This window comes from Canis lupus, chromosome 38 (genome assembly GCF_011100685.1).
Source record: "Canis lupus familiaris isolate Mischka breed German Shepherd chromosome 38, alternate assembly UU_Cfam_GSD_1.0, whole genome shotgun sequence".
In the NCBI taxonomy this organism is placed as follows: Eukaryota; Metazoa; Chordata; class Mammalia; order Carnivora; family Canidae; genus Canis; species Canis lupus.
The window spans coordinates 17,565,347-17,591,464 of record NC_049259.1 but is presented as its reverse complement, the minus strand read 5'-3'; the positions used below and the strand labels follow the sequence as shown (position 1 = coordinate 17,591,464).

Below are 26,118 nucleotides of genomic sequence, written 5' to 3'. Positions count from 1 at the left end.
TTAAACGTTTTCCTCAATTCAAGTGCAAGGAGTTGCTCTCCACAGACTGTTTGCTGAGCTCTGTGATAAAGTTCTGTTCACCCATGTCAGGCCACACAGGACCAGCACACACTGCAAAGTTCTGTACTGTTCCCAATGGTATGAAGACACTGAGGCATAAATATCCCCTTCACTGTTTTTAAAAAGGGTTTTGCCAGCCTAGGTAGCAAATTAACAAAAGAGCTAAGCCACCCTCTATTCTGGGGGCAGGCTGGGGTGGAGAGGACTAAGGAGTGGGGAGAAAACCCAGAATTTGTGTTCACACAGTGGTTCTTAAACTTTCAATGGATCAGAATTTCCTGGAGGGCTTGTTAAATACAGCCTGCTGGTCTCCCTCCCCCCCCCCCCCCGCCACCCCCGAGTTTCTGATGCCTCTGGTTTCGTTGAAAACTGTTTCAGAACATAAGGCTTTTTAAGAATAATATTTTAGATTAAAATTATTCACATAAGTACTGATGGCCAGACATTGGTTTGTGGTTAGTCTCTGGCCTTTTTCCCACTGCTGACCTCTATCTGTCTCAATGCCTGCTTTTCTTTCCATTCTGGGCTTTCTTGTTTTTTAAACTCACTCATGCCTATATTATTCTCCTTTCTGATTTCCTGCCTTTAAAAACAAGTGTCCAGGGGTACCTGGCTAGCTCAGTCCATAGAAAATATGACTCTTGATCTTGGGGTCATGAGTTTGAGCCCCACTCTGGGTACCAAGACTACTTAAATAAACTAAAAAAAAAAAAAAAAAAGTCCTAGAAGCTCCTCTTTATGACATATTTCTACCCTGTAGAGAAAAATCTGCAAGCTTTACCTGGGTCTCCATCTTTCTCAGTATTTGGCTGCTGTGACACTTCTGAGGCACCCATGTCACCAACCACAGGTTGATCCAACTGGCTGGGCTCTTTGAGAATCTGTATTTGAAGGTCTTCTGTGTGATCTTGTGGGAAATTGTCTTCTGTGTGATCTTGTGGGAAACTGTCTTCTGTGTGATCTTGTGGGAAACTGTCTTCTATGTGGTCTTGTGGGAAATTATCTTTGGTGTGACCTTGTGGGAAATTATCTTCAAGGTGTGGCTGCATCCCTAGAAGGAAGAAGAATGCACTGGATGGCAAAGCCTGAGGACACTGCCCGCTCCGCCCTTCCCACTGGGCAGCTATCCCTCACCATCCATCACCCGCCCCCACCAGGCACTTCACTACTCCCCTCCCACACGCTGGTCTCCCAGGGAGCACAAATGAGCAGGAAAATGCGGGTTCCAGCTGCTTTTGTCTCACTCCACAGATGGCCAAAATTTATAAAGAAACCCTTATTCCAAGTATTCTATAAACACATTTATGGTAGGGCCTTCAATAATCCAACTTTCCTTGACCAACCAATATATGCTCACAAACATAAATGTACAGAAGAGAATCTCCATCAAGCGCAGAAACATGAACCACCTACTCTACACAGAAAGAACACAAACTCTTTCCTATGCAAGCATGAGTTATTTCACAGAGCTGGCACAGAGGACATTACGTACAAAAGCAGTTTGCTGAAGTACCTTTCAAATATTTTCAGAGTGTGTCTAATCATCAAAAAGAGCGAACCCATTTCCCTCCCCAACAGGCTCAGAGCGGAGCCCCATGCAACCCGCAGCAAGGACGAATTTTTTTTTTTAAGACTTTATTTATTCATTAGAGACAGAAACAGAGAGAGAGAGAGAGGCAGGCGCAGAAACATAGGCAAAGGGAGAAGCAGGCTCCATGCAGAGAACCTGACATGGGACTCGATCCTGGATCTCCAGGATCACGCCCTGGGCTGAAGGCGGCACTAAACCGCTGAGCCACCAGGCTGCCCAAAGACAAATTTCTTTAAAGCTTCATACTTTACCCTGAAAATTCTTTAGAGTTTGGCATTCTAATGCAAAATAGATCTGCTCTGATTACATGCAAAAATGCTTCCCTCCCCAAATTCTCAGGAAAAATTAGCCCTCTGTGAAGATGCATTTATTCTGTGACTTTATGTCCCCCTGGTACTCTACTATATGCCTCGATTCAAATACCTCAGTCTGAAAAGCATGGGGACACAGACTAAGGTGTTATGACAGGCACGCCTGGGTGGCTCAGTGGATTAAGCGTCTGACTCTTGGTTTCAGCTCATGTCATTCTCTCAGGATCGTGAATCAAGCCCAAAGTCAGGCTCCATGCTCAGCAAAGAGTCTCCTTGACAGTCTCTCCCTCTGCCCCACCCCTGGCTCTTTCTCTAAAATAGTCTTTTTTGAAAATAAATAAATAGGGGATCCCTGGGTGGCTCAGTGGTTTAGCGCCGCCTTCAGCCCAGGGCATGATCCTGGAATCCCGGGATCGAGTCCCACATCAGGCTCCCTGAATGGAGCTTGCTTCTCCCTCTGCCTGTGTCTCTGCCTCTCTGTGTGTGTGTCTCTCATGAATAAATAAAATCCTTAAAAAAAAAAATGAATGAATAAAAAAATTAACGTTATACCAACTAATACAAAGAGCAGTGACATTGTGCTTAAGAAACTATGTTCAAAAGAGCCCATTCAGAGGCTCCTGGTTATGGAAGGAGTAGGTTACAGGGCTGAATGCTACAGCACAGGGAATATAGTCAGTGGTGTTGTCACAGTCTTGTATGGTGACAGGTGGGAGCTACACTTGCCCAGAGCATAGCAGGCAGTACAGACTTGCCCGATCACTATGTTGCATACCTGAAATTAATGTAACATTGTGTTTCAACTACACTTCAATTAAAAAAATTTACTCCAGGTACCTGCCTGGCTCAGATAGTAGAACATGCAGCTCCTGACCTTAGTGTCATGAGTTCAAGCCTCAAGCTGGGCAAAAAGCTTACTTGGAAGGAGGAAAGGAAAGGAAGGAAGGAAAAAAGGAAAGAAGGAAACCTACTAAGATTAAAAAAAGAATCCCTTTCATAATTTTACATGAAGCTTGTACTTTGTTACATTTGGGGGAAAAAAATTTTTTTAAAGATTTATTTATTTATTCAGAGAGAGCGAGAGAGAGGCAGAGACACAGGCAGAGGGAGAAGCAGGCTCCATGCAGGAAGCCTGACGTGGGACTCGATCCCGGGACTCCAGGATCACACCCCGGGCTTCAGGTGGCGCTAAACCGCTGTGCCACCGGGGCTGCCACGAAAAAAAAATTTTAAGTGTTAAAAAACAAAACAAAAACCCAAGGACATGTTTACTTGGAGCATGATTTTCTTGTCTACAGCCTTCTCTTTATACACTTGTCAAGTTTCCTTTTGAAAACACTACCAGCCTCAACTGTCCTAAGGGGTAAACGAGGTAAGAAATTCTCACCCACATTCCAGCCTGAGAGAAGGCAGGAAGGGACACATGCATGTCACAGTGCTGTTGTCCCTTACCTTTGGGCACCCCATCCACTGTGGACAGAGCTTCACAAATAAGGCAGGAGGCACCTCAGCAGCCACCGCCCCACCTGCTTCTCAAGCGCACCCCCACAAGGCCACAGGCAGGCACCTTACCTTCCAACGTGCCACCCCAGCCTTCCTGGGGGGGCTGTCCCGTGGCCAGCGGGGCAGTCTCCTCCATGGTGGAGTGTCTGTACCTGACAAAATAGATCAGGTCTTGAATATCGTCTAGTACGGCTGCCTCCTCAAATATGTTACTTTCCATCATTCCCAGATCTCTGTTTTCAGCCACACGGGTATCAAGCATTTTCTCTGCTGTGCTCAGAATCTGTGACTCAGATGCACGGAAGACCTTATCTAGGACTTTCTCCACGTTATAAGGCAGGCTCTCCTGCTGCGCCAACTTCAGCTTTAATGACATTTCGTGGAACATGGCTTCCAGCTCGTGGACATCGAAGTACTTCTGGAACCTCTGCAGAGACTGTTGTTCTTTAAAGAAGCTGCCAATTATGGGCAAGTCCTTCACGTAGTCGCTACGCATTGGCCTCACCACCGTGGGTGGCGTCCCGTGCAGCGGGCCACCTTCCTGCTCCTCGGGGGCAGGCCCCTGGCTCTGTGTGTCCGCGGGTCTCTCAAAGTCCTGGTCCTCTTCAGAGAGTTCTTCTACCCCAGGCTTCTGTGCAGATTTCTCAGCGCTGTCTTCTTTAAAATAATCAGAGTCTTGATTCTGAAACATTTCACCTAACCCCGGAGTCCGATTTTTCTTGTCAGGAGAGTCACTTCCTCCAGATGCCATCTGTGCTTTTGCACCTGCAAGAGGGCTTTCTGTTTCCACCACCCCACTACCTGCTTCCCTGCCCCTGCCCCCTGGCTCTACCTCTTTGCCAAAAGTTTCACCTTTTCTTTCTATTTCCAAAATAGTACTAGCTTCTTCTTTGTTTCCTTCCATTTCTGCATCGGTATTAACCACACCTAAAGGAGCTCTTGAGGGGGACTGCAGGTTAACGTCTAACCACCTGCCCTGAATCCCGGGGCTTTTTTCTTTAGCCTGTTTTGCGCTGAGAGCATTTTCATCCTCCAGGAGTTCTTCAGGGCTGTGATCGTCTTCTGCCTCTGGTTTCTCAGTATGGACACCTGGCACTTCCGGGCTACCTGGCCGGCCTGTGGGCTCCACTTCCTGGGAGCCCGCCTTGGGCTGTTGAGGAGCTAACTCTTCAGCTGAGGAGTCCTCTCTGACCTCCTCCTCGGCAAGCCTCCCCTTCTCATCCATCTGCTTACTATGTGCAGCAGCCACTTCTCCTCCTTGCGGCCAGGAAAGATTTCTTCCCCAAATGGGACCCTCTTCTTTCAGTTCTCCTGGCAAACCAACTCCATCCAGAGGGGAGGGCCTAGGTTGATTCTGAGTTTTAAGAAGCCGTTCCTCTCTAAATTCCTCCTTTGGATGCTCCACTGACGGTGTATGTGGTTTCAATCCTGCTAAAGCGTGGACGTCTTCCACACGGTCCCTGGAGGCATTATGCTGACCACCCCCAGAGGGTGCTGCGATACCCACAGACTCCTGGTCAGGCTTTTCTTCGTTCACTTGACCCCCTGTGGCTTGAGGGAGGGGTTCACGCTCCGAGCCCCCTTCTGAAATCTGCTCTCCGGGCTTTTCTTCATGGAGCATTCCTTTTGAAATATGAATAGCCGCTCCTTTTAGGTCATCTTCTTTGTTATCAAATGCTGATTCCAACATTTCTTTACCCTTTCCAGTAGATGGCAAAGAGCCGAGGTCACCACTATGAGTAGAACCGTGTGTGGTCATGCCTTCCTGCTTCTCCTCCTCCGGCCCCATCTCGGCCTGTGCCAGGCCCGGCTTGGGTTCCTTGGCTCCCCTCCCTTTTCCTGCAATGTGAATTTCCAGGTCTTCGTCGTTATCTGTTTTAGTACCTACATCGTTAGCTGTAGGCAAAAGACCATCTTCTGCCTTCTTAGGGTCAATGTAATCCGCTGCTGACCGTGGTTTCCTCCATTTGCTCTCTGGGATGAACGCATCATCACCTTCCTTGCCTTCCTGTGATTCAGAACTCCCCAAATCCATACTTGTTACGCTGTCATCTTCTGTGAAGAAGACAGTATCCTCCCAGGTTGTTAATATATCTTTATCATAGTTTTTGATGCCAGGGGGCTGAGGTGCCTCAACCTTATCCTCTTCATTTGAACTCTGCTCGCTCTCTGCTGAGTATTTCTCAACTCCGGACTTCACTGGAGTTTTCACATCTTCTCCACCATGTGCGAAGGTCAGTAACGGCAGCTCGTCAAAGTTGTCTTCATTCTCTTCTTCGTCCTTGCCAACTATGTGATACTCAGCATCCAATTCCTCATCAAAATCATCTTCTAATGAAGTAACAAGTCTGGTTGTCTCATCATCAGATACAAGTGCATCAGCAGTGGAGCCAAATTTGGTTTTTAAGTCCAGGGTCATTTCTTTTTTCAAAAGTTTATAAGCATCAATTGTCTGCTGTTCATTCGAGACCTGAGAACCATTGCTGGTTTTGTTGTTTTCACTCTCTGGCACTTTTAGTTTATCTTGTAGCATTTCCTCAAAAGGTTCAAATGAAGATGGATCTCCCTGAGCATGATCTGCTGGACTGTTTACATGCGGGTGGTTCTTCTGAGCCCCAGATCTTTCCTTGAGTTCCTTAGTGTTTTCTGAGGCTACACTTTCACTCTCCTCTGAGTTAACTTCTACTGGTTCTAGTTCGAGGTCGCTTTCCTCCAATACTTCAGGAGGGGTGTCCTCCTCATACTGAGTTTCTTCTATGGCTTTCTCAGACTCTTCAGTTGCAGAATTGTGTAATTCCAAAAATCCTAAAAGTTCTTCTACATTATAATTATCAAAATCATCTCTTCCCCCATCAAAACAAACAAAATCTGTCTCCTATAAGAGAAAGAAAAATGTTAGCATGTCACTAAGTATCAAAAGAGCAAACTCTTACCCATGCTAGTGACAGAGACAATCTCAAATTGGCTCTGGAGCGACTTCTGTGCCTCCCTTGAGTGACAACTCTTCTTGGGTGGTGAAGGGATATAGTACCTAGAATCCACTTTCCCTGGTTGCCTGCGTCCATGGATAAGGGCTCCTACCTGAGTACTATTCCCAGTTTCCCTTCGCTGTCTCTTTCCCATGGGAAACATGATTCACACAGCTGGTGAATTTGCTCTGTACCATCCCTGTTTTCTGTTTGGGACCTGCCAGAGGGCACACATATCCACTCCCCTCGGCACTGCTAGTTTTATAGGGACAATCCCCTTGGGGTGGCCCCGTTAGCTAGCTCTGTCTATGGCTGGGCAAGTCTATCTTATTCTAGACTACAAAGTTAGAAAGCCTATTATTTCTACAACTTGAGCCACTTTCACTGAAAAGCTTTATCAATAAATAATAGTGACAATTTGGTCTCCATGTGCCTGACTCCTAGATCTCTCAAATTTGTTCTGAGCACAAGTGGAAAAAAACAGGATATCATTTATTGGGTACCCCAACTCCCCAATATCCATATCTGATGTTCTGGGAATTCATCTCATAATAATATGTGCAGGAGAAGCTGGAAGACCACCCAGCTTCCCTATTGCTGTGACCTCCAGGCTACACTTCTGTTTACCCAGCTGGAGACATGCAGAATCACTTTGCTGTGAAGATCTAAGTCTATACAGATTTCTTTTGGCTTATATTTCCTTTAGATTGGGAAAGATACATCAGCTTAGGAAGTATCCTATTAAAACACAGGTACAGGGATGCCTGGGTGGCTCAGCAGTTGAGCATCTGCCTTCAGCTCAGGGTGTGTCCCAGGATCCGGGATCGAGTCCCACATTGGGCTCCCTTTGAGGAGCCTGCTTCTTCCTCTGCCTATCTCTGTGTCTCTTATAAATAAATAAATGCATCTTTAAAAATAATAATAAAAAAATAAAACACAGGTACATGGGAAATAAAAATTAATGGCACAAGGAAGAGTTTGAAACCACACCCCCACCCCACTTAATTATTTCAAGTACAACTTGAAAACAAGATTCAGGGGGTAGCCCAGGTGGCTCAGCGGTTTAGCGCCTGCCTTCAGCCCAGGGCGTGATGCTGGAGACCTGGGATCGAGTCCCACATTGGGCTCCCTGCATGGAGCCTGCTTCTCTCTCTGCCTGTGTCTCTGCCTCTCATTCTCTCTGTGTCTCTTATGAATAAATAAATAAAAATCATTATTAAAAAAAAAAAGAAAACAAGATTCAGTAAGGAATATGCTCTACTCTAAATCAGGGTTCTAGGTGTCATTAAGATCTGCTTTCAGGACTATCCATAAGCCTGTATTTTTCCTTTCCTCCAATAAAAAGCAAATTGACATAAAAGGGGTCATAAACAAAGGAAGTTAGAAAGCCAACAAAGATTATTCTCTTCTCCTAACTCAACTTTCACAAAAAGTCCGAGGAGCCCTGACAAGTGCAGTAGGGATGGATGATTTCTTCTTTGCATCACATGTGTTTCCAAGCCAGTTTCTTATTACTGAGGGGAAGCCTGCAATGGGAGGTGCAGTGGGAAGGCGACTCCCAAACTACTGAGGTCACTGTGACCAATGAACTGCCATCTCACACCTCTATCCTGGGGAGTCTCTTCATTAGGAATGAGGCCAGACAAGTGATGGGGCTGATTTTATGACCTTTGAGATTATCAAGATATGTTAAAGAGCAGTTCTGCCTCTAAGACTCCATATGTCCAGTGAGTCTCATCTAAGAATGGCTCTAGGCCAGCAGTTCATATGTTCTCCAGCACCGCAAAGAACTGCTCAAAGATGTGCATCAATTACTATACATTTCAAAACTCCAGAAAATAATCAAGGGTCAGATCAACTCCAGAAAATAAAAGACCAAGGGTCCCAGAACACAAAACCCTTGTCATCACAGAGCTGTCAGTGTACTCAGATGAATATGTTACAGGATGTGCAGATCTGAAACCAGACCTCCTCCAAACCTCTAAGATTTCCTATTCCAAACCTAGAACTTAACCACAATCCCTGAAATCACCAAAAGAGTCAGTAGTAAGAAAACCACTATAAATTGGCATTTGTGGCCTAATACATAATTTAGTGTTTAATTTCACCTGATTTCTCTACACTTAAAATGTCTAAGAGCTATTCAATGAGTGGCTTTCTGATTGAGATACCATCTTCTCCCTTTGCTTCTAAAAAGATTTACATCTTGGGGAGCCTGGGTGGCTCAGTCGCTTAAGCCTCCTGTTCCTGATTTTGGCTTCGGTCATGATCTCAGGGTCATGAAACAGAGCCCTGTCTTGGGCTCCGCACTCAGTGCGAAGTCTGCTTGAGTTTCTCTCCTTCTCCCTCTGTCCCTCCCCCTGCTTGCACTTGTGCGTTCTCTCTCTTTTGTGCTCTCTCTCTCTCTAAAATAAGTAAGAATTTTTTAAAATCTTAAAAAAAAGAAATATCTACCTCTGAAACTTAATAACTGAATAAGACATTGAATTCTTTAATTTTTTCTCATATAAAGCACCAAAGAAAAACCCTATATAAGAGTATATATATTAGACAACTACCAAATAATGATTTAGTCTCCTATAAATTCTTTTCAAACTTTCTTTCTTTTTGTTTCTATTTTTAAAGGTAACGTGATTCTAAATTAAAACTTGATACACAAATGTGAACTTGTTTTTTTTCTGGCCAAAACACAAACACTTTCAAAAATCATTAACTGACTATACCTGATGAATTTGAAAGAGAATTTAAAATTGAGAACAACAACAACAAAAAAAATTTCCATAACTTACATCTGTTGGAACCTGTAGCTCCTCTTTAGTATATTCATGGACTACTTGTATTAAATCCTTTGGAAAATATCCAAAAATACGCCCAACCTATATGAAAGAATATGCAAAAATAAGCAAACAATCAAAATTCTGTATAAGAAATACAAACAGACATCTTAGCAATGAGAGAAAATACACAAATAGGTAGGTAGCTATAAACACGAGAGATACAGAGTTGCTATTATGATTACACAGATAATTATTCCAACAAAAATTAAATACAGAATATTTTAAGGCCAACTTTTCTAAAACCACTGAGGTTTCCTTTCAACATGCAACTTATTTCTAAACACAGAGCACATAAAATTAGATTTCTAAAGTAGATAAAAGACCTACATAAGAGAGAGTTATTATATATTATGTGGTTAAAACTATGAAAACCAGGTGTACTCAGCTGGCTCAGTCAGAAGAACATGTGACTCTTGATCCCAGGGTCGTAATTTCAAGCCCCACACTGGGTATAAAGATTACTTAAAAATAAAAATTTTTGAAAAAAAAACTATGCAAATCAAAGCTGATTAGAAACACAATTGCAAATAACCTCCATCAAGACTTTACCTGCACATTTCATAGCTTTGCTCATCAACTGGAACTTAGAAGTCTTTCTTAAACCAATAAACAGCCATGAAAATTAAGGAAAAAGAATACAAAATTCCTAAAATATTTTATCACTATGACAAAAAGCAAATATTTATTGACAGAATAGGCTGTAGCAGCTTTTTCAAAAACTAGATTTTCCAGTATTTCAGGGAGAAAATAAAATTCATATTAATGTATATATCAAGCTTTAGTTTGCTACAAAGTAAACCTCTAGAGAAAATAACCCCATTTACCAACAGCACTAACAGCTAAAATACGTAAAGTGTGTCCTCTTGAGACACATACACTGTCTTCTCTTGGCTACGCCTGAAACGGAAAGCAGATCTCTCTAGGCAGATCCAATGTACCGAAAGAGAAAAAGGCTATCTTATCATCAACTACTAAAATATCCTCATTAGGAGCACTGTTGTTATATCTGGCAAATATGTGAAAGCCTGTCTTAGAGCTAGAATACAGTCCTGAAGATTAGAGAAGACAGAGCAATTAAAAACTGCTATGCCAGAAGTTAAAATCTACAACTCTAAGAAACCAAAAAGGATTGCAGAACAAAAACTAAAAACCAGAAACAAGTATCATTTTGAAGGCTAAGGGAAGAGAGTTTTTAATTTCCTAAAGTATAAGTTTCATGAAATAAGAAGAGAAAATGAGGGAAAAATATACTTTTTTTTCCTTTTGAGGAAAATTTTATTAAGAGAAAATCTGGAAAAGGGAGAGAAATCAGAAATACACGGTAAAAGGAAATACATTTATCTTTGTGCAATCTCTATCCACTGAGACTATAGGTCATACAAATTCCATTATTTGGGGGGCACCTGGCTAGCTCAGTCAGTAGACTGTGTGACTCTTGATCTGAGGGTTGTGGGTTTGAGCCCCATGTTGGGTGTAGAGATTATTAAAAATAATAAAATCTTTTTAAAAACAAATACCCTCCGGGGATCCCTGGGTGGCGCAGCGGTTTGGCGCCTGCCTTTGGCAGGCGATCCTGGAGACCCGGGATCGAATCGCACGTCAGGCTCCCGGTGCATGGAGCCTGCTTCTCCCTCTGCCTGTGTCTCTGCCTCTCTCTCTCTCTCTCTCTCTCTCTGTGACTATCATAAATAAAAATAAATAAATAAATAAATAAAAATAATAAATAAAAAAAAATACCCTCCATATTTTTACACTGGGGGATATTCTGTGTCTTTGGATCTGACAAAAAGGGGTTGCAGAATCATGGACCCTCAGGACCGGAAGTAAGTTTTTTATCTAATTTTGCTTCCATATATCATCCCTGCCAAGGAACTGCTGATTGTATTGGGCTGGGGGAGGGGGGGGAATATCTGTTCAAGAGAATGATTTCTGTATAAGCTACTATCGGGACAAATGTAAATAAGCGCCACAGCCCTGAAAGGAAATATTCAAAAGGAAGATAGGTAAGACATGGGCTCTTCTGTTACAGGGCTCATGACTTCATAGGAGCAAAGTCGGTACACAAACCAACTGCAATACAAAGCAGTCAAGGGGATGCCACGTGAGCAGTGCAAACAAAGTGCCACCTGAACAATTATCAAACAGCCAAGATCCCTCTGCTGGGTTGCTGAGAAGAGTGCTTCCCTCAGAAGGGAGCATGAGAGGTGACTATGGCCACAGGAAAATGCAAGTTGAGCTCACTTGCCCCAATGCTCCAACTTAACCACCTCACTGTATATAAACCATGCAGCCTAGGAACGTGGAAAAAACTTCCCAAGAGTAAAGATTATCAAGAAACCTCATGTGGTCGATTTGAAGGAAACGGAACAGATCCTTCTTTTTATATAGTGATTCAATCAGGATTCTGCCCAAATTACAAGGGGTGAACCTGACTAGGTAGTTGGTCTTTCAAGCTTCCTCCCTAAGAATCTGGAACGCCAACAAAATGGATTTATCTTTCCCTGAGTAGGTTTCTCGAGCCTTATTTTCTGTTGTTTGGTATTCTATTGAAAGTAAAAGTTTTCACAGTGGAGACTGGGTATTTCTCAAAGTCTGAACAATCCTAAGGACATCAAGAACTCTTCCAACTTTCAGTACATAAACAGTATGCACATCACACTTTTTAGCAAATAAAGGACAAGAACTCATAAGCCTCTCCATCAGGTCACTCCTAGGGAATCTCCTCATTTAAAATCAAAAGCATGAGCATTATTTACAATAGCCAATGGAGCTCAGTTGGTTGGCTCAGATGGTTGAGCAACCAACTCTTGATTTTGGCTCAGGTCATGATTTCAGGATAGTGGGATCCAGCCCCGGACAGGGCTCCACGCTCACCGTAGTCTGCTTATCCCTCCGCCTGCAAGTGCACATGCTCTCGCTTGCTCACTCTCTTTCTCTCTCAATATCGGTCTGAATGAAGAAGTAAAACCTGGGGCAGCCTGGGTGGCTCAGCAGTTTAGCACCTCCTTCAGCCCAACCGTGATCCTGGACACCGGGGATCGAGTCCCACGTCGGGCTCCCTGCATGGAGCCTGCTTCTCCCTCTGCCTGTGTGTCTACCCCTCTATCTCTCTGTTTCTCATGAATAAATAAATAAAATCTTAAAAAAAATAAACAATATTTGTTAAAAAAAAAAAGTAAAACCTTACAATACCCAAGACGTGGAAGCAACCCAAGTGTCCACCAATAGGTGACTGGATAAAGATATGGTACACATACACAGACTGACTGACAGACACACACACACACACTGGATATTACTTGGTCATAAAAAATGAATGAAATCTTGCCATTTGTAACATGGATGGACCTAGAGAGCATTATGCTAAGAAAAATAAGTCACTCAGAGAAAGATAAATGCCATATGATTTCACTCACTTAAGAAATGAGAAATTTAAGAAACAAAACAAAAAGAAAGACAAAAAAACTAGACATTTAAATACAGGGAGCAAACTAGTGGGTGCCACAGGAGAGGTGTGTGGAAGAATGGGTGAAACAGGTGAAGGGAATTAAGAGTACTCTTATGGTGATAAGCACAAAGTAACATATAGATTGTGGAGTTACTACACTGTACACCTGAAACTAACAACACTGTAAGTTAATTATAGTCACATAATTATACAAAAAAAATCTTAAAAATCAGAGCATGGGGGGAGGGCTGGGTGGCTCAGCTGGGATGAGCATCTGTCTGCCTTTGGCTCAGGTCATGATCCTAGGGTCCTGGAATCAAGCCCCGCATCAGGCTCCTTGCTCAGCCGGGAGTCTGCTTCTCCATCTCCCTCTGTCTGCAGCTGCCTCTGCTTATGCTCTCTCTTTCTCTCTCTGTCAAATAAATAAAATCTTTAAAAAATAAAAAATCAGAGCCTGAGGATCATCAGTTTCCATGTCCACCATCAGGCCACCCATAAAACTGAAAGAGAGCAGCTCAGGGAGTCTCCAGGAGCAAGGGCCTGAGAGCAGGAAAAGGATGACCCAGAAGTTACAACCCAAACAAGGAAACAAAAAAACACACAGTGAAAAGGACATTTTGCTTTTTTAACAGACTAATAACAGTACCTATGATTAGGTAACTGTTTGCAGAGCTGCCAACCTTTCACAAATATTAATAGTTTAGAAAAAAATACATATACAATGAACTTTACACGTGAACACTTGAAACGTTGTCCTGCACAAAGTTGAGAGGAGGACCTCGAATGCTCACGAGCCCTTCTGTTGTGAAGCAACAAAGTCCAGGATTTTCAGGTTTTGCCACTACCACCTTTCCTATGTATGGAGCATACACGGCTGGTAAGGCCTGAACTTAATACTGAGAAGAATCAACCCCGAGCCATTCTGTTTTGTTTAAGGAACCGAGCAGAGCCTCTACCTGGTTCCAGGCCTGATGCCTGCTGGGGACACAGGAAGATGTCGCCATCAAAGAACCCAGGAAAACAGTTCCACCTACAGCACTAAACAAGCCAATACAAATAAGAAGATAAAGTGTGTCAAATTTGTACTTACACTTCCGGCCCAAACTTCAGGCGGTCTCCCTGCCAGTTTATAGTAGACATACACAGCATCACCTTTTTTAAAACTCACGAAACGACAATCTGGGCCTATAAAATCTTCTAGAGCCTCACCTCGGTACATTAACACTGCAGGTAAAGAAGGAGGGGGGAGAAAAACAGGTATCAGGATTCTACTTTCACAGTCCATATTGATTTTTCAGGAAAGAGGAGGGTTTCCTCTACTCTATAAACAACAACCAAGTTTCTCCAGTACTCTCTGGAATCAATCGCTTTCGATTCATATGCTCCAAGTATCTAAAATCTTTAGAGCTTTATCATTATATATTGTCCCCTACAAGTAGACAGGGGAGATGGCCACTTTGCCTGTATTTCTCTATGGATAAACCAAAAGCAATGAGTCCACCACTACACGTAGCTGGAGCTGGTCTCAGGAGAAACTCTTGGTTCTCTCTCTAACCTTCTTGTCCACAATCTCTGCTGTTCCATAATCATAAAAAGGTTCACGGTGCAATTGGATAAATTCAAGAGCAGATGCTGGCTGGCTTAAGCATGGCCGCATGAAGAGGCAACAGGGAACTGGGGAGAGCACCCAGGAACCCCCAAGGGGTCAATTAACTTCAACTAACACTAAAAGGCACTATCTTTAAGTGGCTATAACTGCTACCATGCAGCAGTAAACACTGTCAACTTCATTTGAGGCCACGCTGTGGCCTTCTTCCCTGTATAGTTATCTGGATAAATTAACGGGAAAGGACATCACATCCTATTAGTGATGAATAGTGATAATCACATATGATTATCCAATCATACGACAGGGTAATGTGAAATTATTATGAAAGCAGATAATGTTCACTGTCCCCAACACTATGAAGGTTTCAAAACGAAGGAAAGATCCCCTTTTTTTATGTTTATACACAAAATCACATGTGGGCATCACGTGTTGCAGGGACAAGCAAAACTAGGAGAATTGTTCAGTAGTTACCTTCAGTCTTAAAATGCAGGACTTATATCACACTTGATCTAGAAACTAGGGGAAGCAGCATTTCTCTGTTGGCCAAACACACAGTTTCTGATATAACATGAAACGGACAATAGATACAATTAAATAAGAGAGAAAATAAGGGTGACATTGAAAGTACATTTCTTCTTAAAGCCAGTCAGCCATAAGTACATTAAAATGTATTTCAGGTACATATTTGAGGGATGAACAGACAGACTGGCGGACAGTTTTTTGGATTTTTCAAGCTAAAATCAGATGACTTTAATACATGTCAGCATCCTAATTCAGATGTAATTGGGGAAAAGGCCAGGTTGAAGATGATGGACAATTTAAGACCCGGGATGCTATCAGAACTGGAAATGGCAATGCTGCTTTTGTTTCCCCCTTAGAAGAGATCACTGAAAAACTGTAACAATAAATTAGATGACAACACTGCCCGCTGTTGGAACAACTCTCTGAAAAGCACACAAGGACAGCTCACACCCACACACATACCCCTCACTGGATACTTTATGCAAAAGCACAGTCCCGGGCCCTGCTGGGCTGCCGCCTGTCGGGTTTGGGTTTTATCTGTTTGGACACTTCTCCTTCCCCAACTCCTGTGACAAGCAAGGGCCTTCTCAGGACCATGTCTCGGTACCGGTACTGGGGAAGCATCAAGGATGGGATCCTCCAGGTAACTGGTTCCTCCTTTGAGGAACCCAAGGAGGGGAGCGCTTGAAGGCAAAGAAGAGCAAACATGTCTCAACCCTGCCTGCTAAAAATCGGGATTTGCTCAGAGAAGCCCGAGGGGGAAAAGGCGTGGAAGACGCTCCACTTTGGTCGTGCGTCTTTGCCCTAGGTTACCTCTAGGAATGGCTTCACACGGATCAGATGCCTCCTCGCTTCCCGTGCACGGCGTGTTGCCGGGATACAAACTCTTCCAACTATGAAATCTGTTCTCGAATAGCACCAATTTGAATATGAATAAGCCAAACTCCATAGGCTGTAGGGCCTCTCCCGCAGGAGCAGTCTGCGAGGTGCACCGGCGGCCACTTAGGAACGCTCCCGCGCGCTCACCGTCAAGGTACAAGGTCACTCAAGACCCTCCGCGGGGCCCTAAGACCGATCCCGGTCCCGCAGACACAGAGGCAGGGGTCCCAGCACCGCGAGGCACCAAGGCCAAGGCCGGCGGGGCTCAGGGGCCCCCCGAGTGCCCCTCGCGGTCGCTCCCCGAATCCGGTCCGTGGGGCTCCGGAGCCGTCTGTCCCGCTCACCGCCCTCGGTCCATCCCCCACCCGCGGTCTAGGGCCGGGGCGCGATTCCGCTTCCTGCGCCAAGCGGAGGAGGCTGCCGGGCCCAGGTGGCCTCTGCGGGTTCTCGGCCTCTTCCGAGAGCCTCAGCTTTGGGCCTCCTGAGGGGCCCTCCCCGCCCGGCGGCCGCCAGGAGCCCTCCCGGCACAGACCGACAGGAGCGAGGCGGGGACCTCGGGCTCCCGGCTCGTCCCAGACCCAAGCTCCGACCCCGTCCAAAGGCGCTGCGAGCCCCCAACCGAGGGCAGCGGGAGGGCAGAGGGGGCAGCGCCCGCGCCCGCGCCCTCCCCGAGCGCCCCGCGGCCCGCAGGCTGCGCCCGACCCACCGCCCCGCGGAGCCCAGCGCGCGGCGCGCACCCCAACCGCCCGGTCTCCCCTCGGGGCCGGGCCGCCGCCCCCGCCCCCGCCCCGCCGGGCCAGCGGAGGGAGGGAAGCCCCCGCAACAAGTGGAGGCGCAGCCCCCGGCAGGGCCCGCGGCGCCCATCCCGGCCCGGCCGGCCTGCGCCCCCCGCGCCCGCGCCCCCCCCCCCGCCCGCCGCTCACTGCTGCACTCCTCGTCCGCGCACACTTTGTGCTCCGCGAAGCGCCGGCTCGCGTCCGCCCGCGCCTGGCCCCGCACCCGCCACGGCGGCCCGAGCAGCAGCAGCCAGAGGAGCAGCCCCGGCGCCGCAGCCATGTTGTGGTCACCGCGGGGAGCCGGCGGCGCCGAGGCCGAGGCGGAGGCGGAGGCGGAGGCGGAGGCGAGGCCGGGCGGGCGCGGCGGGCGGGGCCGGGGGCGGGGCGCGGCGGGGCGGGGCGCGGGAGGGCGCGGCGGGCCCCGCAGACACGTCAGCACCGCCTCGGCGGCGGCCCGGGGGCTCCGGGGAGGGGAGAGGGGAGGGGAGAGGGGAGGGGAGAGGGGAGGGGAGAGGGGAGGAGAGAGGGGAGGGGAGAGGGGAGGGAAGGGGACAGGGGAGGGAAGGGGGGCGCGCTCCCACCCGCGCCCCGACCCGCGCCTCCCCCGACCCGCGGCCCCGCGCGCCCTCGGTACCCGCGCCCCCCTGCTCCACCAGCGTCCCCGCGCGCCCTCGACCCGCGCCCCCGCGAGCCCTACGTGCCCTGCCCCCGCCCTCCGACCCGCACCCCCGCGCGCCCTCGGACCCAAGCCCCCCTGCTCCGACCCGCGCGCCCTCGCCCCCGGGCTGCGACCCGCGGTCCCCCCGCGCGCTCGGGTCTCCTCCCCCTCGCCCCGTCCCCTAGTCATCGGCCCTCCGCACCGCAGCACTCGTCCCTCACCCCTCCCTGCGACCTTGGAGCCCCCACTCCGTCGGCCCAACACCAGGTGCGTTTCTGGCACCTTCTCGCAGCTCTCATTTCTGCTCCAGCCCGAACCAGCCTAGCCCCCTTCCCGCCCTCATCCCCATGTTTGGTTTGGTGCGTCCTTTTCCAAACTACCAAATCCCACCCACGAGTGGCCACTGTTGGTCTCTGGTTTGCGGCTCCCCCTCCTTCAGGCTCCCAGGGGTTCCTTCGGGGACCCCATCCATGATCCCCCCCCTCATTAGGAAAGCGCATGAGTGGAATGATGGGTTGGTGATGGAAGTTAGAGCCGGTGACCGGCTTGGTCTTTTTTTGAGCCTTAGAAGGGGTAGGGGTTGGCAGTGTCTACCAGTGTTGAGATCTTCAGATCCTTGATTCTTTATCCCTAAGGGAAGGAGCGGTTTAATTCAACAAAAATGTGTTGAGCTTGCATTTATGCATGCCAGATCCTAGGGTAGTGTGGTGAAGGATGTAGGTCAAAAGACAAGGTATCAGGCCTTTGTCTAAAATCCACAATTTAGTAGAAGCTAACATAAAACCGGCTCAAGAATAAGTATCAGGTTGGGAAAAGCTAACTAATTGCAGCTAACTCTTTCTGAGTTCTTGCTTTGAGTAAATGGGGGCATTCGCATTTCCGGTGAGAGATGAAGCTCAGCTTCAAACCCAGGGAAATCCTCCCTTTTAATCACAACTCTGTAAAGCCTCCATCGAGCAACATGTAATTTTTGTACTTTCTTTCCGACTAGGCGAAGCAAAATCTTGTGTAAATTACGTTATAACTGAATTATCTATATGTGCAAAGAAAGAAAGAAACCAGGGAAGATAGAAAGAAGCCACAAGCCCACAGGTCAGCCCAGAGTAGAGTGGCTACAATGTTCTAGCCCTGGCTGGAGCACTTTGCATCTGAGACCAGGGGCTTCTCACTGCAGTCCTGTCTGCTGAGGTTACTCATCAACCTCAACACTAACCCCATCGGTTGGTTTTCCAAACTAGTCGGAGTTTTTAAAAATAAGAGGAAAGAATGTGGCCCATCCATGCAATCCAATGTTGAATAAAGAAAAAGATAAGATGTTCATGTAGATGTTAACAGTTGTTTGTAGGGGCCATGAGACTTCCTGTTGGTCTAGTGGAGTCCCCATGCTCTCTGGAGAGAATGTACAATGGATAGGGCCACTGGCCATCTAAATATAGTGCCCATTGAGGTTCATTTCCTTTCTACTCCGAGTTTGTTTGCTTTAGAATCATGAGTGTGTCTACAGGCATCTTCAACGTTACGTGTTAAAACCCAAAGTCTTTATATTTTCTCCATCAAACCCCGTTCCTTTCAGTCTTCCTTATCTCAACAAATGCCATTTCAATTCCTGTCTTCCAAACGCTCAAGTCAAAACCTTAATTCCTCCCAACTCTTTCTCTCACACCAAATCCAGTCCATCAGACAGTCCTGGGCTTTCTTTAAAAGCTTTATTGGCATGTAATTGGCATATAATAAACTGCACACACTTAAAGTGTACACCTTGATAAGGTTTGACATACGTATATTGCCACGAGACCATCACTATAATCAAGATAATTAACTATATCCATCACTGATAAAAAAAAAAAAAAAGGAGTCCTCTCATTCTCCTTTGTAATCCTTCCCTTCCCTTCCCTGCCTGTCTCCAAACAACCTTCTGTTGCTATAGATTGATTTGTAATTTCTGGAATTTGATGTTAGTGGAATCATACAGTATGTCTTCTTTTTTTGTCTGACTTTTTTCACTCCGCGAAAACACTGGAAATACATCCAGAATCTGACTGCTCTCACCGTCTCCGTTGTTAACACTGGATGACCAAGCCACCATCATCTCTCACCTAAAAGGTCACGATAGCCTTACTGTTGCGCCTTTGCCTCCCTAAGGTCGACTGCGTCAACAGCGGCCAGATAGATCATTTCATGATATAAATTTGGTCATGTCAATCCTCTGCTCAAAACCTTCCTACGACTTTCCACTTCCAAGTAAAATGCAATGATTTATGATGGAATACACTGTCTTATTTGATTGGACCTTGATCATCCCTTTTACCCCCACTTCTCAACATTTTCATCTTGCCCTACTAGTTCTCCTCAAACTCACCAAGCTCCATTCTTACAGTAGAACATTTGCAGTTGCAATTCTTCATCAACCTGGAACAGTTCCCCCAAACAGTCCACCTGACTACTAACTAGTTCCCTCAATTCATCAAGTGTCTGTAGACAGCATTTCTTGTTAGAGAAGGCTTTCTTTACCACTCTACATAAAATAGAGCTCCTTCCATGAATATCTGTTCATCATCCAGCTTTGTTTTTCTTTAGAGTACTTCCACCAGCCTTACATTTGTTTATCTATTTGACCAAATATAAGTTCCAGGGGAGCAAGGAATTTGTTTTGTTCACCACTATAATATATATGCCTAGAAAAATGTCTGGAATATATGAGATACTCAACAAATGATTTGTGAGATGAACCCATGATAATTCACATATTATATTACATCATTAACCTACACAGAGCCTCCATATGTAAATAGTACCAAGAGGAAGTATGCCGTAAAAAAGCATTTTGTTTCTTTCCCTCAGCAGCATCCTCAACACCTGGAACAGAACCTGAAATACATTGATTGTTGATTGAGGGCATATTTGTTATGGAGGGAGTGAATGAAAAAATTGCAGTGTATATTTTCCCTATGTATTACCAGAATAGATAAAGCAGATAAAGGAAATTCTAATTTTTCTTATTTCTATTTAGAGTAGAATTAATGACAATTCATTGGTGGAAAAGACAAGATTCCAAAATGATCTAATTCAATATTGCTTGACTTTGACTAATATTCAGATATGCTTTTATATGAAGGAAGAAAGCTCTCAGTTTCTGAAGAACTGGCTGCTTATTTTGTTGATTTTCCAGGGTTTTCATTCATCTGCATCTATTAATTATTATTATTACTATTGCCTTAAAAAGATATTAACAAATTCAATAAACAGAAAAATCTCAGCTGACCACAATAAAGATGGTGTTTATATATACATATAATTATAGTGGATGAATCAGCATTCATTTTTAATAGCATTTAAGGATATGGCCCTGATGTTTAACATAAATTCTAATCCCGTGTGTTATTTCTTAACACCTCACATGGAATTTTCACTAGGTAAAGGTTAGTGAGAATTTTAAAAATTAACGTGTCTAGGGACGCCTGGGTGGCTCAGTGGTTGAGCATCTGCCTTCGGCGCAGGGCATGATCCCAGTTCAAGGATCAAGTTCCACATCAGGCTCCCTGGGAGGAGCCTGTTTTTCCTTCTGCCTATGTCTCTGCCTCTCTGTGTATGTCTCATAAATAAATAAATAAAATCTTTAAAAAATTATAATGTGTCTAGTTGGGGGGGCGCATAAAAAATTAGACTTGGGGGGCAGCCCCGGTGGCTTAGCAGTTTAGCGCCACCTTCAGGCATGGGTGTGATCCTGGAGACCCGGGATCCAGTCCGACGTCAGGCTCCCAGCATGGAGCCTGCTTCTCCCTCTGCCTGTGTCTCTGCCTCTCTCTCTCTCTGTCTCGAATGAATAAATAGATAGAGTCTTTAAAAAAAAAAGACTTGGAGGGTTCCTGACCTTAAGGAATTTGCAGTCTGCCAAGAAGACAAGACAAATACGTTTGAAACAAATAGGAGACAGAATAATAACATATATTATTATAAGCTTCCCATTGTGCCTGCCCAGGAACTTCTAGAAGGCCTAATACTGAAGTTATCAGAAATAATACAGTCTATTGCCAATAATGAAACCAATTCAGAGCTCAGAGAATGGTGTAAAATAATTATTGAGGACTATGGCTTCCAGGTGAGATGGAGAATAGGGGCCAGATTTACCCTTCCATGTTAAACATCTGAAAAAATTGGGCAAAATATATGAATAACTTTTAGAGATTGGACAACAAGCCGTACAGGGCAATAATCCCTAAGAAAAGTGTAACAAATGGGAGTGCTACGATTCCCTCACCTTACTCTCTGGATGAAGTTTCCAGGCCACAGTCAGAGAAGGGATGCTCAAACAGGTGATCTCCTTGAGTGGAGGAGACAGATTTTAAAGTTTGGGGAGGTCATAGAAGCTGGAATTTGCAGGGAAGAGTACAGGAGAGAAGAGAGCTATATGGAAAAGACAACTGCAGGAAAATGCCTGGGTGGCTCAGTGGTTTAGTGCCTGCCTTTGGCCCAGGGTGTGATCCTGGAGTCCCAGGATTGAGTCCCTTATTAGGCTCCCTGCATGGAGCCTGCTTCTCCCTCTGCCTGTGTCTCTGCTCTCTCTCTTTCTCTGTGTCTATCATGAATAAATAAAATATTTTTTAAAAAAAGAAAGAAAAGACAACTACACAGACAGAGCGCCAAAGATCTGTAGAGGGTTCCGTCAAGTCTCCAACTGAACAATGATAAACATCTTTACGTGTGTAAAGAACTACCTGAGGCCAGGTAAAGAACCACCAGAGAGGGCAGGAAGAACAATCGTTGGAGTAAAGGATAGATTATGCTGCCATCAGCTGGAATGGAAAATCTGAATAAACAGAGCATCAGGTAGATTGCTTAGTAAAGGGGAGAATGTCATACAAAGATTGAAAGCTACTCTAAGAAAGCTTTTAAAAAGCCTTGAAAATATAAAAAATGTGGGGGCCTGGGTGGCTTAGTTGGTTAAGCATCTGACTCTTGGTTTCAGATAGGGCTGTAATCTGTGGGTGGTGAGATCAAGCCTTGCATCAGGCTCTGTGTTCAGCAGGGAGTCTGCTTCTTTCCCTATCCCTTTCCCTCTCCTACTACCCCTGCTCATGAGTGCACACACTCTCTTTCTCAAATAAATAAAGCTTTAAAAAGAAAAAAAAAAAAAGAAAATGTTTCCAAGTAAATTCAAGAATAAAGCTGAAGAATATTTAAAAGAATACAAAACATCCAACACCCAACAAGGTAAAGTAACAATGTCTGGGATCCAAGAAAAAATTATAAGGCATGCAAAGAAGCAGGATAATATCCATGTTGAAAAGAAAAATCAATGAACAGAAACTTTCACAAATGACACAGATGTGAGAATTATTATACAAGGACATTAACACAATTCTATTCCTTATATTAGAGATGCTATAGAAAAGCATAAGCATGCAAAGTAGAAATATAGAGGATATAAAAGTGATCGAAATTAAACTTAGGGGATCCCTGGGTGGCGCAGCGGTTTGGCGCCTGTCTTTGGCCCAGGGCGCGATCCTGGAGACCCCAGATCGAATCCCACGTCGGGCTCCCGGTGCATCGAGCCTGCTTCTCCCTCTGCCTGTGTCTCTGCCTCTCTCTCTCTCTGTGACTATCCTAAATAAATAAATAAAATATATTAAAAAAAAGAAATTAAACTTAGGTGAACAAAAAAATGGTTGAGATGAAAAATACAATGGTTGGGATTAAGAACAGATTAGACACTGCAGAAGAAAACATTACTGAACTTGAAGACATGGCAGTATAAACTCTCCAATAAGAAATGGAGAGAAAAGAGACAGAAAGAAATGACTAGGGCATCAGTGTGCATGCATTAGTTCAGACATGTGTAAATAGGGGCCCTGAAGGAGGTGGGAGACAGAAAATATGTTTGAAGAAGTAATAAAAGTGTTCCAAATGTGCTGAAAACTCACAGATCAAGGAGTTCTAAAAACCTCAAGCACAAGAAACATGAAGAAAACAACACCAAGTCATATTAAATTGCTTAAAATCATTTAGAGAAAGCAGGCACACTGTGTACAAAGAAGCAAAGATAGTGACAGGAGGTGTCTCGTTGGAAAAATGGAGGCAAAAAGTCAGTCATTTGACATATTTAAAGTGTTAGTGGAAAAATGACACTCGAGTTGTATTATCAAGTGAAAATATATTTTTCTTTCTTTTTTTATTATTTATTTACTCATGAGAGATACAGAGATATGGACAGAGACATAAACAGCGGGAGAAGCAGGCTCCTCATGGGGAGCCTGATGCGGAACTCAATAGCAGGACTCCAGGATCAGAACCCGAGCCAAAGGCAGATGCTCAACCACTGAGCCACCCAGGTGCTCCTGAAAATATTTTTCAATGATGATGCTGGGATATCTGGATATCCACATGCTAAAGAATGAAATTGAACCCTACCTTACACCACAAACAGAAATTCAAAATGGATCGCAGACCTGAATGTAAGAGCTAAAACTAAGTCTTAGAAGAAAACATAGGGAGAAATCTTGGAGTAGGCAATGATTTCTCAGATATGACATGAAAAGTGCAGCAATCAAAGAAAAAATAGATAAATTAGACTTTATCAAACTCAAGACTTCTGTGCGTTGAAGGATATTGTCAAACTAGTGAAAAGAACCACACAGATGGGAGAAAAATATCTGCTATTCATATGTCTGATAGGGGATATGCACCTAGAATATATAAAGAACTCTTAAAATTCAATAATAAAAAGACACATAATATAATTTAAAAAATAAAAAACCAAGGCAAAGAATTTGAATAGACATTACTTCAGAGAAAATATGCAATGGCCAGGTGTGTAAAAGATGCAGCCACCTTGGAAAACAACCTGGCAATTTCTCAAGAGGTCAAACATAGAGCTAACATATAACCAATTAATTCCACTCCTAGGTAAACAAACAATAGAAATAAAAACACATATCCAAACAAATATGAATAACAAATATTCATAGTATCATTACTGATAATAGCAAAAATGGTAAACAACCCAAATGTCCATCAAGTTAATAAATGAATAAAATGTGATACATCAATACAACAGCAATAAAAAAGGAATGAAATATTGATACATGGTAAAACAGAAATGTCCCTTAAAAACATTGTGCAAAAAAAAAAAAAAAACATTGTGCTAAATGAAAAAGCTAGCTACAAAAGACCATATATTATATAGCTCCATTTATATGAGATGCCTAAAATATTTAAATCTAGAGACAGAAACTAGATTATTGGTTGGCTAGGGCTTGAAGAGATAGGAGTATTGGGAGGAAACAGATAAAGAGTACAGGATTTCTCTCTGGGGGTGATAAAAATGTTCCAAAATTGATTGCGGTAATGCAGAAATCTGAGAACATATGAAAAACCATTGAATCATACACTTTAAATGGATGAACTGTTTAGTTATGTTAATTATATGTCAGTAACACTATTACAAAAAAAGATTCCAATCACAAAAAGCAAACTTCTAAATATGGAAACCAAAGCAAAAAGATGATTGAATATATTTTCAGACACACAAAATCTAAAAGTTCATTTTCACTGTATTTATACTGCAAGAAATAGTGAAGCTCTTTAGGCAGAGAGAAACTACTGGATGGAAACTGAATCTATCAAAAGAAAAATATAAGAAATGTATATATGTGGGAAAATATGGAATATATATCTATTTAAAGTACATAAAAGCAAATAATGTAAAATAGTTTTTTCTTATTTAAAAAATCTCTTTAAAAATAATCAAAGCAAAATTAAATACATATTGTGAGGTTCATAACATATGTGCAATTAAAATGACTTCTCAGATATGACATCAAAAGCACAGCAACCAAAGAAAAAATAGATAAATTAGACTTTATCAAACTCAAAACTTCTGTGCTTCAAAGTATATTGTCAAACGAGTGAAAAGATAATCACACAGAAGGGAGAAAAAAATATCTGCTATTCATGTCTCATAGGGGATTTGTACCTAGAATAAAGAACTCTTAAAATTCAATAATAAAAAGACACATAATCTTTCATGGAATTGTAGTCATACAATTGACTACAATTGCATGAAAGTAGAAGAGGAGAAATGGAAGTATACTGTTGTAAAGACCTAAGGCTACAAGGGAAGTGATAAAATATCACACGAAGGTATACAGTAATAAGCTAAAGGTGTGTATAAGCTAAAGGTGCTATAGCGATACAAACAATAACAAAATCCCAGAGAGAGAGCTAGTAAGTCAACAGAGGCGATAACACATAATTAATCAAAAGGGAGACAGAAAAAGAGTAAAGGGGGAACATAAAACAGAAGATACAAACAGGAAGAAAAATGGAAGACCACAGATTTAAACCTAATCATATCACTAATCACATGAAATGTAAATGGTCTAAAAATTCCTTTAAAAGGCATAGATTTTCATATTCAATTTTGAAAAGGCAAAACTCGGGGTGCCTGGGTGGCTCAGCTGGTTAAGCATCTGACTCTTGAGTTTGGTCTGGGTCATGATCTCAGGATCATGAGATTAAGCCTCCCACTTGGCTCCATGCTCAGCAGGGAGTCTGAGATTCTCTCCCTCCCTCTCCTTCTGCCCCTCCCCTACTGTCTCTCCCTCTCAAAAATAAATCTTTTTTAAAAAATAAAAAAGCAAAGTTCAACTATATGCTTCCAATGAGAAAACACAAATAAAAAAGATAAGCCAACCTAATACTAATCAAAAGAAAGCTAGAATAGCCATATTAATATCAGACAAGGTAGGGATGCCTGGGTAGCTCAATGGTTGGCCCAGGGTGTGATCCCAGGCCCAGGGATTGAGTCCCAAATTGGAAACCTGCTTCTTCTTCTGTCTATGTCTCTGCTTCTCTTTCTCTGTCTCTGTGTCTCATGAATAAATAAATAAAATCTTTTTTAAAAAATCAGACAAGATAGATTTCTTTTTTTAAGTTTTTATTATAATTCCAGTTGGT

At 43.9% G+C, this 26,118-nt stretch overlaps 1 protein-coding gene across 7 annotated transcripts in view; it reads right to left on the bottom strand.

The window, feature by feature from the left end:
- The window catches only part of MIA3 (MIA SH3 domain ER export factor 3), a 57,822-nt gene extending 41,011 nt beyond the window's left edge, over window positions 1–16,811 (bottom strand). For 2 of the 7 annotated variants that reach the window (XM_038586204.1, XM_038586197.1), the window contains exons 1-5: window positions 16,653–16,811; window positions 13,810–13,943; window positions 9,224–9,310; window positions 3,535–6,340; window positions 842–1,111 (exon numbers count right to left, since the gene is read on the bottom strand). In XM_038586204.1, the coding sequence (XP_038442132.1) occupies window positions 842–1,111; window positions 3,535–6,340; window positions 9,224–9,310; window positions 13,810–13,943; window positions 16,653–16,785 (3,430 nt within the window). In that variant the 5' untranslated portion in view covers window positions 16,786–16,811. Of the gene's footprint in view, window positions 1–841; window positions 1,112–3,534; window positions 6,341–9,223; window positions 9,311–13,809; window positions 13,944–15,663; window positions 15,905–16,652 lie in introns of those variants that run through there. The other 5 variants (XM_038586196.1, XM_038586198.1, XM_038586200.1 and 2 more) reach the window with 4 other exon arrangements.
- Window positions 16,812–26,118: the final 9,307 nt, after the last annotated feature.